At 39.6% G+C, this 16,797-nt stretch overlaps 1 protein-coding gene across 3 annotated transcripts in view; it reads left to right on the top strand.

Annotated features, from left to right (window-relative positions):
* The first annotated feature begins 4,639 nt into the window (after positions 1-4,639).
* The window catches only part of LOC145452004 (uncharacterized), a 44,989-nt gene continuing 32,831 nt past the window's right edge, over positions 4,640-16,797 (top strand). For 2 of the 3 annotated variants that reach the window (XM_080330221.1, XM_080330220.1), the window contains exon 1: positions 4,641-4,860. In XM_080330221.1, the coding sequence (XP_080186347.1) occupies positions 4,785-4,860 (76 nt within the window). In that variant the 5' untranslated portion in view covers positions 4,641-4,784. Of the gene's footprint in view, positions 4,861-16,797 lie in introns of all 3 variants that reach the window. The other variant, XM_080330222.1, reaches the window with a different exon arrangement.

Below are 16,797 nucleotides of genomic sequence, written 5' to 3'. Positions count from 1 at the left end.
GTACCTCTTATTTATCACTGTTTCAAAGGGGCAGCCCACGCCAGACATAGGCTAGCTACAGAAAATTGGAGTGATCATGATCATACGTAGTCAAAAAACCTGAAGGGCGGTGATCATAAATCCAGCTTTTCCTCGAGAATGCTAATCTTCTGATTAAAATATGTTAATCGCGGCAATCTCCTTCGTTGTGTAATAGTTTCACCAGACGACTCTGGATAATCCTCGCCCGGAATCCAACTTCATGCGCCTCGATTAAGAGTTTTAGTCAGACGATTAGAAACTTTGTGATGTCCGCCCGAGATCCTCTGGCATATTTTGTGGTATTCATGTGATTTTATCGACTACTATGGTCATTTTCACATAGCCGATATTCTTCAATTTTATTTCTTAACTGCCGACTTAGCATACTTCTAGGCATTTTGTAAGATACCGAGATGGCGAGGAAGAGTCTAGATAAAACCTCTCAGGTAGGCATTCTGGAGTCGACCTCTTGTATGAGCAAATGGTAGATGCAATACCACGAATATTATCCTTCTGTAAACACTCAAGCTGCCTCTGTTCCAACACGTACGACCTCTCAAATCAAACTCCCGCGTATCCAATGATTGCAATCACGGACTCGCTCACTTAGTTCTCTGCACCAGGAATCGGATGTCAGTCTGGTGTTGCAACGCCTCACGCAGTTAGTTTGTGCCATGATAATGGACGAAACTGCCAAGGTATATAGTCCGAGGGGGTTAGATCTTCGCCGTTTCGCTTTGGAAAAGTCGTTGGAATCTAGGAGTCCGTTGCATAAAAGCGCTTCGCTGGGTTCCTACTGCGAAGATTGCTTTTCTCCTGTAGGCGCCAACAATCAACCGGGAGATCACACCTCTGAATTCCGATCCAGTGACCAGTTCGATTTTTCTGATCGATATTTGTTTGCGATCTCGGGCAGACCTAGTATCGAGTACAGCAGGAGCCGCTCTGTGTCGCCATCTTTAGATTACCAAAGTTCGAACGTGGGGGTGGTCTTTGCCGCACCTGAAGCAAGCAACAGATCAGCAGCGACAGCTAGCGCTGCTTCTACGGAAAAGGAAAACATCACTGACAAGTTCAATTACCAGTTGCATCCAGCTGTGCTTCAAGCCCAAAAAGACATGATCCGGGAGACGGCGCGAGATATAATAGCCGAGTCTGAAGATAATCTGCGGGCAGAGATCCGTCACATTCATCTGATGGTGATCAAAATGATGGAAGATCAACGCGTGGAAATGAGGCGGCTCGTGGAGAAGTACCGGTTCAACTCTCTGCTAGTCGACGAATTGCTGAGACTTCGATTCGAGAATGAGCAGCTTGCGGGCAAGCACTGATGACCAGACTTGTACAAATAGAAAATTTCCAGCAACACACAACTAGAATTAGATATAGGCTACACATTTTTTGAAAAATTTATAATTATAATTTACTGAATTCTCAGAAACTTGGACATTCAATTATAAGTTCACTTCATATCAAATCAGAGTTTTATTCTTATGACCATTAGAATTAATAAATGTATAAACAGCAACATGTGGTCTTTTCGCACTGTACACAGTTCTCTTGTAGCATTTACAGGGAAACCAGAAATCAGCTGGCACACAAACGAATGCTATGCTATCTTCCGTCGCTCTACCAACAATTTCGACGCAGATTCGGCTAGACCGGACCGATGTATACTTGAGAGTGAAACAACGGTTTCTATATAAACTTGCACCAAATATTATTTCAAAATCGAAGTGATACAGTAGTAGGGTCACCATTCGTCCCCCTTTAGGAGGATTTTGTCGTCCTTTACGGGTTTTTGAAAATGTCCTCGGAGGACGCCTAAATTGTTCTTGAGATTTTGCCCTCTACTTTTTTAGGAATTTTCTTCAAATTTATAGCAAAATACGACTGAGATGCCGTGAATCAGCACCGAAATGACGCACCGGTGGGTATAGTTCGGGAGCTGAGCGAAAGTTGACCTTTTTGTATTTTAGTCAACCGCCCGACAATGTGAAGGGAAATATGCCTACTGTATTGTGGGCACCGAACGAGAAAGATGACCTTTTTTTAGTCAACCGACTACGAAGTGGTAGAAATTTGCCACTTTTTCAGGATTTTCCACCGGTCTTCTGTGTTCGAAAATTTTTAAAAAGTGTCCCCCTTTTCCGATCCCAAAATATGGTAACCCTATACAGTAGCCAACACCCCAAACGGGCGGATTGGGTTTTTATGATACAATATACATCAAATCAGGATCGATATCGTACGCCTGATTTATTTTTACATTTGACATCGATGCATTCTACATATCAATTTCGTTGAAGTAAAATGTAAATAATTGATTCGCTGTCATCCTATATGGCGTGCGTTTCGTCCTTGCTATTGTGATTGCGGACAAAGCTCACAGCAGAGAGTCACTAAAGATTCACAAACGGAAATCTCTACCATGCAAAGACGTTATAATTATGTGGAAAATTGTATTATACATGAACAAGGTTCACAGTGCAGAACCTGCCAAGGTTCGACTGTGAATATGAGCCTCCAAATTTTTGAGGTTCACACACAGAACGCAAAACTGAACCTGCGTTCACACCATTCTTACTTTTTACATGCGAAGGTCGGTATAGCAAGTTGTATTTGTGTGTGTTTTTGTAATTTTTACCTGTAGAAAATATCAAGTGGATGCATAAAATCAGACTCAAAAGTAACAAATTCACTTTCGCTTTACTTGCCGGCAAAAATATCCACTTTTAGAGTGAGTGAAAATATGGTAGGCCTAGTATAGGTGCAACGCATGAGTAATTAACCTAAATCAGTTCAGCATAGTGAGTCCTCGTCACCGAAATACCGTATACAACAATGTTAGACACGAGCTAGAGCAGAACACATCGCTCTACCAAGTTTGATCCAACACAACTGTGGACCAGTATCTCGATGCCAATCGGACAGAAGTCGTTGAGCATCTCATTTCACGGAGTCAAAATATAAGCAGCTTCTAGTGACCTTCTTTCTACTCACAAATCCCATAATCAGCGCTCCTGATAACCACGCCATTATCTCCCCTTCCGACACACGCCACTCCATTTCATCGCTTGCTTTCTGCGTTACCTTATGATTTTCATACAGTGTCCAAACTGTGCGATGTGCATGTCTCCTCTTTACATCGTCTATATTCTAGAGGTGGTCGGTAACGAAGTACTACTTTTTGGAAGTACTCAAGTAGTTTTCGTCTACTTTTGATACTTACTTCAGTAGATCTAATTTTCTCTACTTCTACTTCGTAATATTTGTGATCTACCTACGTACTTTTCACTATTTTCAGTTTGTCAAGTGGAAGTAGTTTAATCCCCCATACGATGGATCGCCTGAGGAATTTCGGAGCTGTTCGGCATTTTGCAGACGTTTAAATCGTCAATACGTATTTCAGCATTGTGACACTATGTGGCCCGAGTTGTCGCTAGGTAGATATAGGCCAGGAGTGTCAAACTCCCGGCCTGCGAGGTAATTCCGAGTAGATTGAAAAATACCTGTATTATCAAGATTCATTTCCAACAAATGTTGAGATAAGTAAGAAATACTTCACACAAGGCAGTAAATGTCAAAATCATATGCCACATTATAATCATCCGGCAGTGCTGTTATGGTTTCACTCTAGTCACCATCAGGGACAATTAAATCGGTGACACTGACATCTGATTCCCAATACTCAAAAAGTCCACACTGAGATCAGGAGAAATGAGGTAAAAAGTAGATATTCGCGAAGAGAAAAAGCCAAAGCGATACTATTATAGGCCTACTTGGATGTCATGGAGAATATGACAGTTACAAAATAGTATAATTCAAATATATTTCGTCGCATTACAGTATCACTCCTGATTCAAAACGTCCCACACAGACAGAGGAACCCGAATCACGACTAATGAAATTGAGCCAATTGGCTTAAGTTGTAACGTCCGCGTTTACAGTTAAACCTCTTGTATTCCTCACAACGCATATGCAGAGTGAACGCCACATTACGACTAAAACAGAGGGAGCATAGACAAAGAAATTTTCCATCTTATTCCGTCGTTATTGTCAGTGTTTCAGCGGTTTCATTCAAACGACCAATCTTCGCATTTTTGCCAGAAATTTCCGTTTGCGAATAAAGGTATTGCTTGAATATTACCTTTATGATCCCTAATGTAATACAATATACAATTATGTATACAGTATTAATAATAAAGTTTTCAAGCGAAAAGCAAGGGCGTGCATTTGAAGGTAACATATTGGAACCATTTGATTGGCCCGACTCGCGAGCGGTTTGAAGGTTTGAATCCGGCCTGCGACTCTGTATCTAGGATTCTATTCAATTCAATTTCCACGTTTTGCGAATTCAGTAATCCCAATTCTTATCTAATTCAGATAAGGAAACTCTGTATCTAGGATTCTAACAGGGATATCTAGAACTGAGTTCTAGATATCCCTGGATTCTAATTATAATCTAATTTGGAAAGCTGCGGATTTTATTTGTCTATAACTCTGTAGCAGCTATGTTCCAGACCAAATCTGCCAATCCGCTATGTGCCGCCGCTCAGCCGCGCATCTGCCGGCTGCATTCTTCGTTCCGCCCGAGCGCCCGGCACCTCCACAACAATAGAGATCGATGAAGCGGCAATTTCGGCTGCGACCGAAGAAGCAAGAAATTTCTCATTAGTTCGTAAATAGCCTCAAGAAACTGCGGGTCGGCGAGCAGATATGAAAAATCAGTAGTGCGGCCACGTTCGAAAGACTGTCAAAATATGGAATACTCGAAATTGGGGAGTTTACTGACCGTTTTGGCCGCGATCTACCAAAACCAGCATGCATTGGCAGCGCGTGAGTACAATTTACGTGCATAATACATTGTTGCAACATTTTTTGCTATGTTTTAGTCATCTTGAGCATCGTCAACTCGGAATTACACTGTGAATGGAGGTGATTTCAGATTCGATATCAGTGTTAAACCAGCATCTATGTCCAATAAGCATTTACAGAGCTTCTTGGGGGTAGACAACTTCGATATGTTATTGGGTAGTGTATTGATGTTGAAATAAACCTGAATATTTTCGGCTGACACTCGTCACCGGTAATCGTCAGCAACTGATAGAGGATTGGAAATAACATTCGTTATCAACAATAAATGTTTAACTTAATCTATGAAACATAACAAAAGACAACTATAGTGTTTGCCGCGAGAGAATAACGTGTTATCTAACTGCGAAATTTCGCCTCGATTTACCGGTCGCGAGGCCGTAAACGAGCCATGATATAATCGGGATGGAAATAGTCCGCGTTCTAGTCGAAATACCAGCAGCTTCTACTGCGTAAATCATACTAAACCGCCCTCAAGATTACCGGGCCACATTCATTGGGATCGCTTGTCCTTTTATGTTAACATTAATTACTATGAATAGCATATTCAAATTCATACTGAAATAAGATGAATGTTTTCGGCTGACAGTAGTCATGAATAATCGTCAACGACTAGTAGAGAATTGGAAAAAACATTGGATATATGTGTGCAACTGTGCATGCTCTAGTAGTCCAGGCCAAGGTGAGTGTCTGATTAAAAGCCTAATTCAATACGTTTCGACACTTTCATAGCTATTCACTGGATCGCGGTTCTGTGACATTTTGAAATGATGACAATCCCCGTAAAATGACCGAGTGTCTTTTTACATTTTGTAAATCTGTTATTCAAGCTATAGGCCTATCCATCACTCAAAACCGCGTAAAACTCGCTTAAAACGAACGCCGTATCGACTGAAATTTCGTCACCGCATTGAAAGCCTGAAACACAGCTGGTACGATTTCTGTTTCAAAGCGAGAAAAGTTATATTACTCGCACCAGCGGACGAGTTTTCTAAAATCAATAAAAGTCACGGGCAGTCTTTGGAAGTCGGGCTGTTAATCTCTTACTTAGCGTTGCGCTGCTTATCACACGCTATTGTTGTGTTACGTTTTTGTGTGGATGTGGAATTACGCGACTCTGTACCATCTGCTATCACAGCAGCTTAGCGGATTCGCGGAATCTCGTATTTTTCGAAATAAACTCAAGTCCGACATCGATTGTTCAAGCCTGTAGCGCGCGTTGTGGTTCCAAATCCTTTTTTACGACTGATACACTGGTTGCTGACCTTTGATATCCTAGCGAACCCTTACGTTAATCCACAGGCTTTCAGCGAACCTCAAATTTTCGCCAGGTCACGGAAACAAAATTCTACCATATTACGCATCTACAACATTACTAAAAGCTTCTTGGAGGTGGAGAATCTCAATATAAAATTGAATAATACATGCATGTTTAAATGAACCCCAATATTTTCGGTTGGCACTGTAGTTGCTGACGATTACCCCAGACCGGTGCCAGCCGAAAATATTCGATTTTATTAAAATATCGATATATTAATCAACTGTATAATACATTAGGCCTACTGTACTATATGATACATTACTGTCATATGATCCCCCGCTAAGAACCACTGGTCTGATAATTTTTCGAATCACATATTCGAAGCGTTTTGTAGTTTTGTGACTTGTAAAATCAGAAGATTCCCGAGATTTCGCAATATATGTCAGAGACTCCATAAATCTGACTCTAACCCCGAGGCAATGCATGTCATGCGTTGTCTAATTCCTCTTTAGTGATACTGACATTCATAGTGACATAAAAATTACGTTACACCCGATGAAGCGTCTAATAATAATGACGAAACAATTACGTTTATATTCGCGACGACACTTTATTGCATCCAATCGATTAATCAATTCTTTGATTACTTTGATTGCTGATTGCAATTTTCTTTCGATTCCTAACCATTTGCTGACGATGACCCTTGACTACTGGCCGAAATTGTTCATGTTAATTTCAATATCAATATATTATTCAATTGTATATTGATGCAAAAATACTGTGGCCCATGCGACATTTTAAATTCTTTGTTAACTAATAATTTCGATTGCTCATCGCTGCTAATAACCGCGGACTTGACAACCAGAAATTTCCACTTAACTTACTTACTAAATTGATTCAAATATCACTAATCTTAATCGGATTCAACCTCGGCACAGCTGCACGCTGCAGTCTGGAGTATTGTGTGTTTTTGTTTCGCCACTGATTTTCAGTATTTACCACCAGAAACATTACAGCGACATCACCAAAAAGTTACTCAAGTCGCCCGAGGTCGAAACGCAGTGACGTAGAGACGGTACAAACGATTTCGAATCAATCCTGTTGTTAATTCGTATCTTGTATCAGCTGTCAGTTGAGTTACTTTGTAGTTTTCCCAATTTCCTTCTGCTACAATCCCAGTGGGATGTTGAGTTTAATAATCCGTGTGACATGAAACAACGTGTTCTCGGCCGTTCGTCACACAGTTGGACAACTAGAATATTTCCACATTTTCCAAATTAAGATTAGAATTAATATGATAGCTACATTTTTTCGAAATAGTTTATAATTTAATTACTGAATTCCTCAATGAATAAAAGTTCGGATTAGAAAGACGTATTTTAATGCTTTGGACGTCGAGCAGACGTCGACAGCTAAATACTTTTCATTTTATAAAAATTAGATTGGAACTAGAATTATAGCTGTACAGTTTTTTAACAAATCTGAACAGAAGTAGAACGATGTACAGGTTTTTCCAAATTTGAATAGAAGGAGAATAACTGAATTCGCAAAAACTTGGAAATAGTATCAAGTTCAGTTCATATCAAATTAAAGTTCATGGTCATAAGCACGAGAATCGCAAACGTCTGTACAGTGAGCTTGGCTCGTTTCGCACGATTCAGTTTTGCGGCATTTTCAGGAAAATCAGTAATTAAATAAAAATAAAAATGAGAGCAATGAAACATTTCCCAACTTTGATTACTGGCATTTAGCTCTTAGTCTAAATACACAACTCGAACTATTTAGTTGTCCAAATCTGCTGTATAAACGACTATGCGTTACCCGCAAAATTCATCTGAGGCGTATAACCGGAAGCCACTGCGGCACCGAATGACTCATTATCGAAGTCTGGCGTTAAATATCGCGTTTCGAAGCGGACCGTGACGTCAGCGTAGGCGGAAAAACTCCCTCGTTTTGACACTCGAAAACGCAGGCGCCTTTGTGACTCACGAATGGGGTCACTACATAAAGCGTTGAATTGTATTCTGCTGTAGTTTTTGATATAGAAACCAAACCTCATTGCTCTTGGCTTCACCATCAGTGGTTACCATACTTCTCAGCTTGCGAACCTGGTAAATGTCAAAAAGCGATATACAATCTAATATTTGAAGAGCTTCTTGGAGGTACAGAACTTCTTCAGAACTTCGACAATCTAAAATATACCCTGACGAGTGTCAGTCGAATATATTCGGGTTTATTTCAATATGAATATATTAGTCAATCGTATGCTGAAGTTCTGTACCTCCAGTATCTTCAGAAATCGATATCAACCCAAAATATAGTTGCGACAAGAGTATTCAACTCAAAACAAAGAACAGTAACTTTAATTTACCGAGAAATGGGTTTTAGTTGGTTGCATTAAGGTACTAGTTATAAAGAAACATATGTGTTCTTATATTACCGGACCAAGAACGACTATAGTATATACGCTGAGAGAATAGCCTGGTTATCCACTATATCCAGTTATGCGTGAAGTTTATGCATCGCAATGTACAGTGAATGTACCATCAAAACCACCCGTTCGATTTCGACTGTTTCATGTCTTGTATTAAAAATGCGACTTGGCCGTTTCTTGTGGAATGTAGATTCTATATATGTTGTTCATTGTCGCTGAATTGTGCTGTAGAATTGCGTTTAATGTTGTCGCAAAAAGCCCTCTCAGTTGTCGCATGTTACTGCAGTCTCAAACTAGTTTTAGGCTGCTAGTTTTAGGCTACTTTTGAATAGTTTGTAGCGCTTGTAGCACAGTGACGTATAATGTCGATAGTGGTAGCCCCCGAGCTCAATTTCACGTCAGAAAGCTTTCTAAATTACGTCCTAAATTTGTTTTATTTCTCTAATTCACGGACAAGAGGACAACCCTCTTACTTGTTGCAGTTGAGAGTCAAAACTCTTCTACCCGACAGGGTTGTATAACTAGATAATTCTAGTTGTCCAATATACTAATTCGATCGAAATTCCAAGTAACATAACTCTAATATAATTTTAGAACTGTTTCTATCCTCTTATATGTCGTTTCCTGAAAATGCTACAGAGCGATATCTTACCAAACGAGTCAAACTTGCTCTACATACATTTGCCATTCTCGTGCTTGTGAGTATGAACTCTGGTTTTGTATGAAACGAATTTGGTTTTTGTTGCATTTCGTCCTAATTCGAGATTTAAATCAATTTCCAGGCTGTGGCGGATTCAGTAATGCTAATTTGGGAAATAACTGCGTTTCCATCATACTAATCTAATTCGGAAAGCAAAAGATTTACGAAAAGACCAACTCTGTCGTACGGCGTTGTGTTCACGAGCTAGCGAGCTCGCACAGCCAATTTCCATTCGATGTTCGACCCAAGCCGCCGAAGAATACATGGTACGGAGCGCGCGATACGCTTCGCAAACACGCGTTTGCCTGCATCGCGTGTTTACTCAACTGATAATTCTCCTTTCACACAATTCCTGCTCTGTTAACTGTTAAAACAAAATTTGAGGTAATTCTTAGAGCAAATCCGACGCGATGGATTCGCGAACTAGTTATGCATGCCAAGGATGATGTTATGCGCGGGTCTCGTGATTCAGACGCCACCACAGGCCTATCAGACGATTACTTTCGTAGGGCTTATTACTGAATAATGGTGCACAAAATGACCTGTGCATGAACAATAAAATCATTAAAACATAATTTACACTTAAAACAAAAAGATGATAATGAATATTTACTGCAAATCTGTGTGAATTATGACGTATGCGTCGGGTGTGTGTCTTGTTCTCCAGCGAACCCATGAGAACGTAGCTCGGCTGAAACCTGGGGTTCGGGTGAACCACGGTTAAAAATCAGCTGGTCTCAATTTACTGTTTTATAAGTTAGGCACGAACTAGGTTGGCGTATTTTGATGAAATTTGATTTCAATATGAATATAATGTTATCTTGTATATTGAAGTTCTGCAAACAATCCTTAAAACCGGTTTCAAGTCTAGGACTGATTTCAGATTCGCTCCAATTACGTATTGCGAATTTGCGATTCGTTTGTGAGGTATATTCAAATGCAAAGGCCCTCATGGGCAGCAGATTCGAATAATCAAGTTGTGTAATTTGACTAATTAGACCGAAATGCCGGTAATATAATTCTGATCTAATCTGTAAAACGTTTCTATGTTCTCATTCTAATTCTAATCTCATTTCTGGTCTTCGTGTAAATGCTACAGAAGACTGTGTGGGGCGAAACGAGTCAAGCTTGGTGTACAGACATTTGCCATTCTCGCGCATATAAATATCAACTCTGACTTGAAATGAACTTGGTTTTTGTTGTGTCTCTTACAAAGTCGGAATTTCATTCAATTTCCAAGTTTTTGTGAAATACGACGTTGAAATTTTAGTGTATAACGGAAAAGTTGAACAGCCCTGTACGTGACTGTTTCAAAGGCTCTGTCCAGTTAGGTGATTAGCGGCCGATAGTTTATTATTGTTGATGACGACGCGAAGCAGTCAGCCCACGATACTGATGTCGTTCGATTACAAGACACAGGACCGTAGTTATGCCTTGCGGCCATATTCCGTTGTCTGCTAACTGCAAGCGTTCGATTCTTCGCTTATATCAAAATGGGATTTATCTCGACGCTAAATCTGGGTTTAAACAGGCGGATTTATCGACGAGGTCCGCACAAAATTGCGCCATACCTTCGTTTTTTAACGTTTCTTTTATCATTGATGAGCTACAAATGGAAGAGAAATAATCAAAAGTTCCTTAGAGGTACATAACTTCAATATACAATTGTATAATCTATTTATGTTGAAATAATCCCGAATATGTTCGGCCGACACTCGTCAGGGGCAATCGTCAGCAACTAGTAGGGAATTGGAAAGAACATTGCATATCAATATATTATTCAATTGTATATTAAGGTTCTGTACCTCTAATAATATTTTCTGTAAAATATGTAAAGTTAGACGCCTCAGCTAACGCTTGATTGCAATGCTACTTTGCCAATTAGACGGTCTTATAAACTAAGTGAATCGACAAGAAACGCTTAGTTTTATTGCTTTATGATCTAGCAAAGACTAAAGGCTTTTAACAAAGTCTTCATTTGACGGATTGTTTATGAGGGTATATCGTGTGGGTGATAAGAGCTAGCGCCCAGTGGTGTGGGGTTTGCCGTTAAATGGAGTCTATCTCTGCTGCGTCAGAGTCCTAATCTCTAAAGCCTTTGTTCGTAGGCAGTCATGGGGAACAGCTGGTTATCCGCGCTCCGGGTCGTGAGAAACAAACATGGCATTTCTGCAGATATTCGGGAAAGGCTTCTGTTTACGGGTGCTTGACTGATGACTGTTTATGGTTGATTGTGATGTTTGTAAGGGCAGGCCGGTACAGAATTTTAGATGCCGATAAAACCGATTACTAGCACCTACACTGATATCCACGATACATTCAGCTCGAAAATCGCTACTTTTACGTCTACTTGAGTATAAATTAACTATGTACTTCTACATTATGGCCATGTTCAAAATTTCAAAAATTTCAAATTTTACTGGCTACATTCCATTCAGGAGAAGCGAAGTTATTGATGTTCACAATTTAGGATTTCCAATCATAGTATTTACGGTGGTTAGATCCAAATTGAATAATTGAAGAAACTGCCACTATAGATACAATCATTTTCAAATCCAAAATTCTGTACCTCAATAACTTCGCTTCTACTGGTTGGGAGTGAGCCAAGTTTGTGGTGCAGCGTTTCTTCAGACAACCTAACAATTTCATGGGGTAGCCAGTATGTTTATTTTTGATAAATAAATCCAAAACGTTTTTCTTGTACAGCAATGCTTCTGTAGGATGGAATTGAGCCAAATTTGGGGGGCAGCGTTTTTTTCAAGTAACCTACTAATTTTATCAAGTACCCAGCATAATTTAAATGAGAAAGTTAATATTGAACAGCCCTATTCTACTTCTACCACACGATTTCGAGTTTATAATCAAAACCCTGCCTAGAAAACTCACTTGAAAATCGTTAGTTTTACTTGAGTAGCAATTTACGATGTAATTCTACTTCTGTGACACGGTTTTCCAATTTTCCGTGCAAACTTATGCCTATAGAATACATGCCTTTTTTACTTATTTGGAAATCTCTTTCTATAAGTGTGATATCGACTTGATAGATAACAATAATTGGTCGCACTCTATTTATGACCAGACTACAGCAACACAAAGGCAAATTTGTATCGAATAACACATCGCCGAAAACTAGTTAATTGATGCTTTCCAACCCGGAACGCCAGATCATTTTTCGGGGTGATTACGAAGCCGGCAATTAAAAAGTTAATAATCGCTCGACTCTCTTGGCAGGTAGTGATTTTCTCGTCTTAATCCGGAATAACTTCAGAGAATCGTTAAATGCCATTTAGCCAGACAAGCAATACTCTGTGAGAATAGACGTTTTTATTACCACCCGTGATTCAATAGAAATATAAATTAGTTTTCGCAACGATAGATTCATGCTGAAAATATTTGGGTGATACGATTGTTGATATACATTGTTATTTCCAATTCTCTGCTATAGTTGCTGACGATTACCCCCGACGAGTGTCAGCCGAAAAATATTCGGGCTCATTTCAATATGAATATATTATTCAATTGTATATTGAGGTTCTGTAACCCTAATCATGGCATCTTAATTACTATCGACGAAAATAGACCGCAATTTCATGCCGTATCTAAACTAAAAGCATCGGCTGATTTCATGGTCTATCCACTGTATCGTGTCGTGGGCATTTCGACAAGATTTCGCTTTCCAATAAATGTCGCGATCAAGCCAGTTGCGCTGCGATATCGAACGCCCGTCTTTTGTAACCCTCCTGGGGCCACACTATTGACTCGCCGTGATTGGTAAAGCTTTTCGGATGACACTCATTAAAAGCGATCGTGTCAAGCGAGGTTATGACGCAATGCGGAATTTGCATTCGTGACTGGAGCAGTATCTTGCGTTGATCTGCTGGGATGAGCGCTATCGATTTATGAGTAGGTGAAATCCAGTATCTGAGTGACCAGATTCTGAATTAAGAGTTTCACGCAAACGGAAGGTTCAAATATGTATCTTTTATGCTACCTCAATGATACAATGCTGGCCACATTAAAATAGGGCTATTTATGCCGATTTTCACAAGAACATGTACATTATCCTGGCTCTGAAAGCTATGAAGGAGCGCGAATTGCCAAAAAGAAGGACATTCAGGCGTCCTCGGGGACATTTTCAATTTCACGAAAAAGGATGACAGATCCTCTTTAACGAGGACAAATGGTGACCCTACATTAAAGAATATTTAGTGTTTGTTCAGTCATATCTATTTCATTGCACTTTGCATCAATGCTAAGGTTGACTACGACTTCACAGATGTGTCATTATTACTAATGTGCGAACTTTGGACAGCATGTATCGTATGTAGTGATACGACCAAGTCGAATAATGGAGGGATGGCCTGAACTCAGCGTACTATATTTAGATTATACACGAACTAATAAAACTGGACCTACTCCTAGTTATCGGCTTCAAGTTTACTTGATTCTTGTGCATATTATCTCTGCTTAATGGGATTTCATCTTTAGTTAGTCACAATCCTCATGTTGGTTGTTATGGAGACAGGAGACATTCGTCATTCCATGACAGCCGTGGAATCACGCGATACGACCATGGATTGATGTCTGATCGGATAGCTATGTTTATTCAGATATTCCGTCCTCTATCCTTAAGAATGTAACACCATTGTACGTTTCGATGTTTTGCTTGATGTATGTAATCGCCCACGAGACCTGTCCGTGTTGACTCCCGAGATTCGGAGCTTTTAAATGAAATCCCGTTGACAGAATCCTTAGCAACAGAAACCAATTTCCAATTTCTCCATGTCAATGGCGCCGTCGGTCTACGCGATATCACGTTTTACAAGAACAGTTGGACGACTGGAAAATGCTCACATTTTCCAAATTAGGGTAGAATTGAAATTATAGCTGCGTAGTTTTTTTGGAAATTTAATTCGATTCATAATTGGACATGAATACAACAAAATCAAGTCAGAGGTGATCCTCGTAAGCACAGGAACGGCAATTGCTCATGCATCAAACTAGGCTCGTTTCGCACTATACAGTTCTCCAGTAGCATTTTCACGAAAATGAAAATTAGAGCTTAGAAATATTTCGTAGATAAGATTATAATTAAATCAACTGCATATCGCTCTAATTAATTAATTAGTCAACTAGAATTGTCAAGTATGTCTCGGCGGTACACAACTTCAGAATACAATTGAATATTATATTCATATTGATGTACACTGCAATGTCTCCGGACTCCGGCCATATATAATGTTCTTTCCAATTCTATCCCATTCTCTACGTACTATAGCTGACGATTCCCCTTGACGAGTGTCTGCCGAAAATATTCGTTTTTATTTCAGTATGAATATATTATTTGTCGGACCTTCAAACCGAGATTGACGCAAAACCGAGTTTTCTAAAAGTGTAATGCAAAGAGTTATTTATGTCCCCGCGTTTTCACAAAAGGAACGAGCCGCGGCCGCTTCCATTGTGATGCAAAATCCGTGAAATTTTCAACTGTGAAATCTCATTCTTTTGTAACAATCTCCCATCGCGGCGGCGTCCCTTCACCACAATAGCGTAAATAGCGAAAAGCGAAAATAGAATCATTGTCAAACTATACAGCCGAACCCCCAAATGTGATTTATATTCACGCATGAAACGGGTGATGAGAATTGAGAATATGCAATTTGTTTTTTATAAAATGGTTCCAATGACCCGAAATCGATAATTCGATGGTGCCATATGCGACTGCATTCGCAAAATGAAAATTACATAACCATCCTATCCACTCTCCACAGATACTAGTCATCATTTCATATATTTAATAAAAAGACGTTTGTTTACGGTTAGTACCTTCATGCAACCAAATACTCCAATCTAATTAATTCTCATGTCATCCGGTGAGCAAGTCAATAACGACAAATTGCATCGTAGGCCCCGGTTGCATTCAGGTAACATAAAATTCAATTTAAAACAAACATGTTTAAAACAAAGCCCTTTTTTAAAACATGTTTTTTATTATTTTTTCATTTTTTTAAGGCCATTGCGTCACAAATATTCAATAATTGTGATGTCATGTTGGAATGACATTGACAATTGAAAATATAGAGTAAACATAGCTCCTTTGACGAAATATATACGTACTATAGCTGTTGAACCGATTTTTTTAGGGTCCCAAGTTCCAACTATGCCATATCGTATACGTCGGCTATGTCGGGTGGTAATCGTCGTCCGTCGGCTCATACAACATGTTTTTGGAAAGTATTTACACAATTATGGCATGATTTTACAACTTGAAAAAACACATTTTTGTAAAAGGGCCTTTTGAACAAAGCGTTTTAAAAAACCATTTGTTTTAAATGCAACCTCAGGTAACAAATATTTTGAGTATAGTTCGACCGGGGCCTACGTATCGTATCGTATCATATCGTAGGCCCCGGTTCGACCGTTTATTATCGTCATCGCCCATGAGAGGTAAAATCTGCGACTGACAGGTGATATTGATAGATTTCACATAGCTTACAAGCAGATTTTGTCAAAGTAGCCATCTTTTATACTCAAGTAGAAGTGGAAGTTCGAGTAAATGCTTTTAGAAATGCGCTTTAACCTGGATGTCGCTTATTTTGAATATCGGTTGAATATGTATTAGTCATAGTTATCGGCTTTATCGGAATCGATTCAAAAATCCGATATCTGCCGTCGATCGGGCGAGGTTGAGATGATATGCAATCAATGAATCAAACTCCATTTTTCCTTCAAAGCTTTACAACTCAAACCGTGCGCCCCTGATCAAATAATCGGGGGAATGGAATTATACAAAGTCCACCGATGTTTACCTCCCCTCTAAAATCGCGTGCGTGCTTTTGAATGGGATTTTTTCCGAGCGCTCACCAACTCAAATATTATATTTTCGCATTAATTCAAAAATTGCGTTCGAGTGTTTTTCTAATCCGCTGCATCGGAGTCACTTTTTAGTTCTGGTTGTTTGCGGACATTCTCCCGTCTTGTATTGTGCGATGTTGTCATCGCCCGTTATCAGTCAATAGAAGGGTCCATTGTGCCCGGGATCTCTGCTAATATCCAGTTACATTCCACACCAGTCCGGCGGATCTACTAATCCATTTGATGCCGTCGTGTTTTACACGGGACTACAATGGAGATGGCAAATAAAACTACGCCCCAAATGCTACTTTACCAAGCGCTCTGCAAATTGATACACGAACTCTGATATCAATCGGGGTATTTTGTCAATGGCGCCGTGACACACAGCGAATATTTCTTCACGGATTATTGCACAATCGAATAATATATTGATATAGAAATAGACCCCAATATTTTCGGGTGATATTCGTCAGGGGTAATCGTCATCAACTAGTAGAGAATTGAAAAGAACATTGTATATCAACAGCCGTATCACCAGAGGTGACAAACCAATGGACATTCGAATACTCGACTCGAATGCGACTATTCGATTTGGACTCGAATCACTCAGTCACTTGATATTGTGCACCATGATCACAAGTCATTATTTGG

The sequence above is a fragment of the Botryllus schlosseri genome, chromosome 12 (genome assembly GCF_051294905.1).
Source record: "Botryllus schlosseri isolate E-star chromosome 12, Bs_hap1, whole genome shotgun sequence".
NCBI classification, from domain to species: Eukaryota; Metazoa; Chordata; class Ascidiacea; order Stolidobranchia; family Styelidae; genus Botryllus; species Botryllus schlosseri.
Note: the sequence above shows the minus strand (reverse complement) of the source record. Positions and strands in the feature narration are given on the sequence as shown.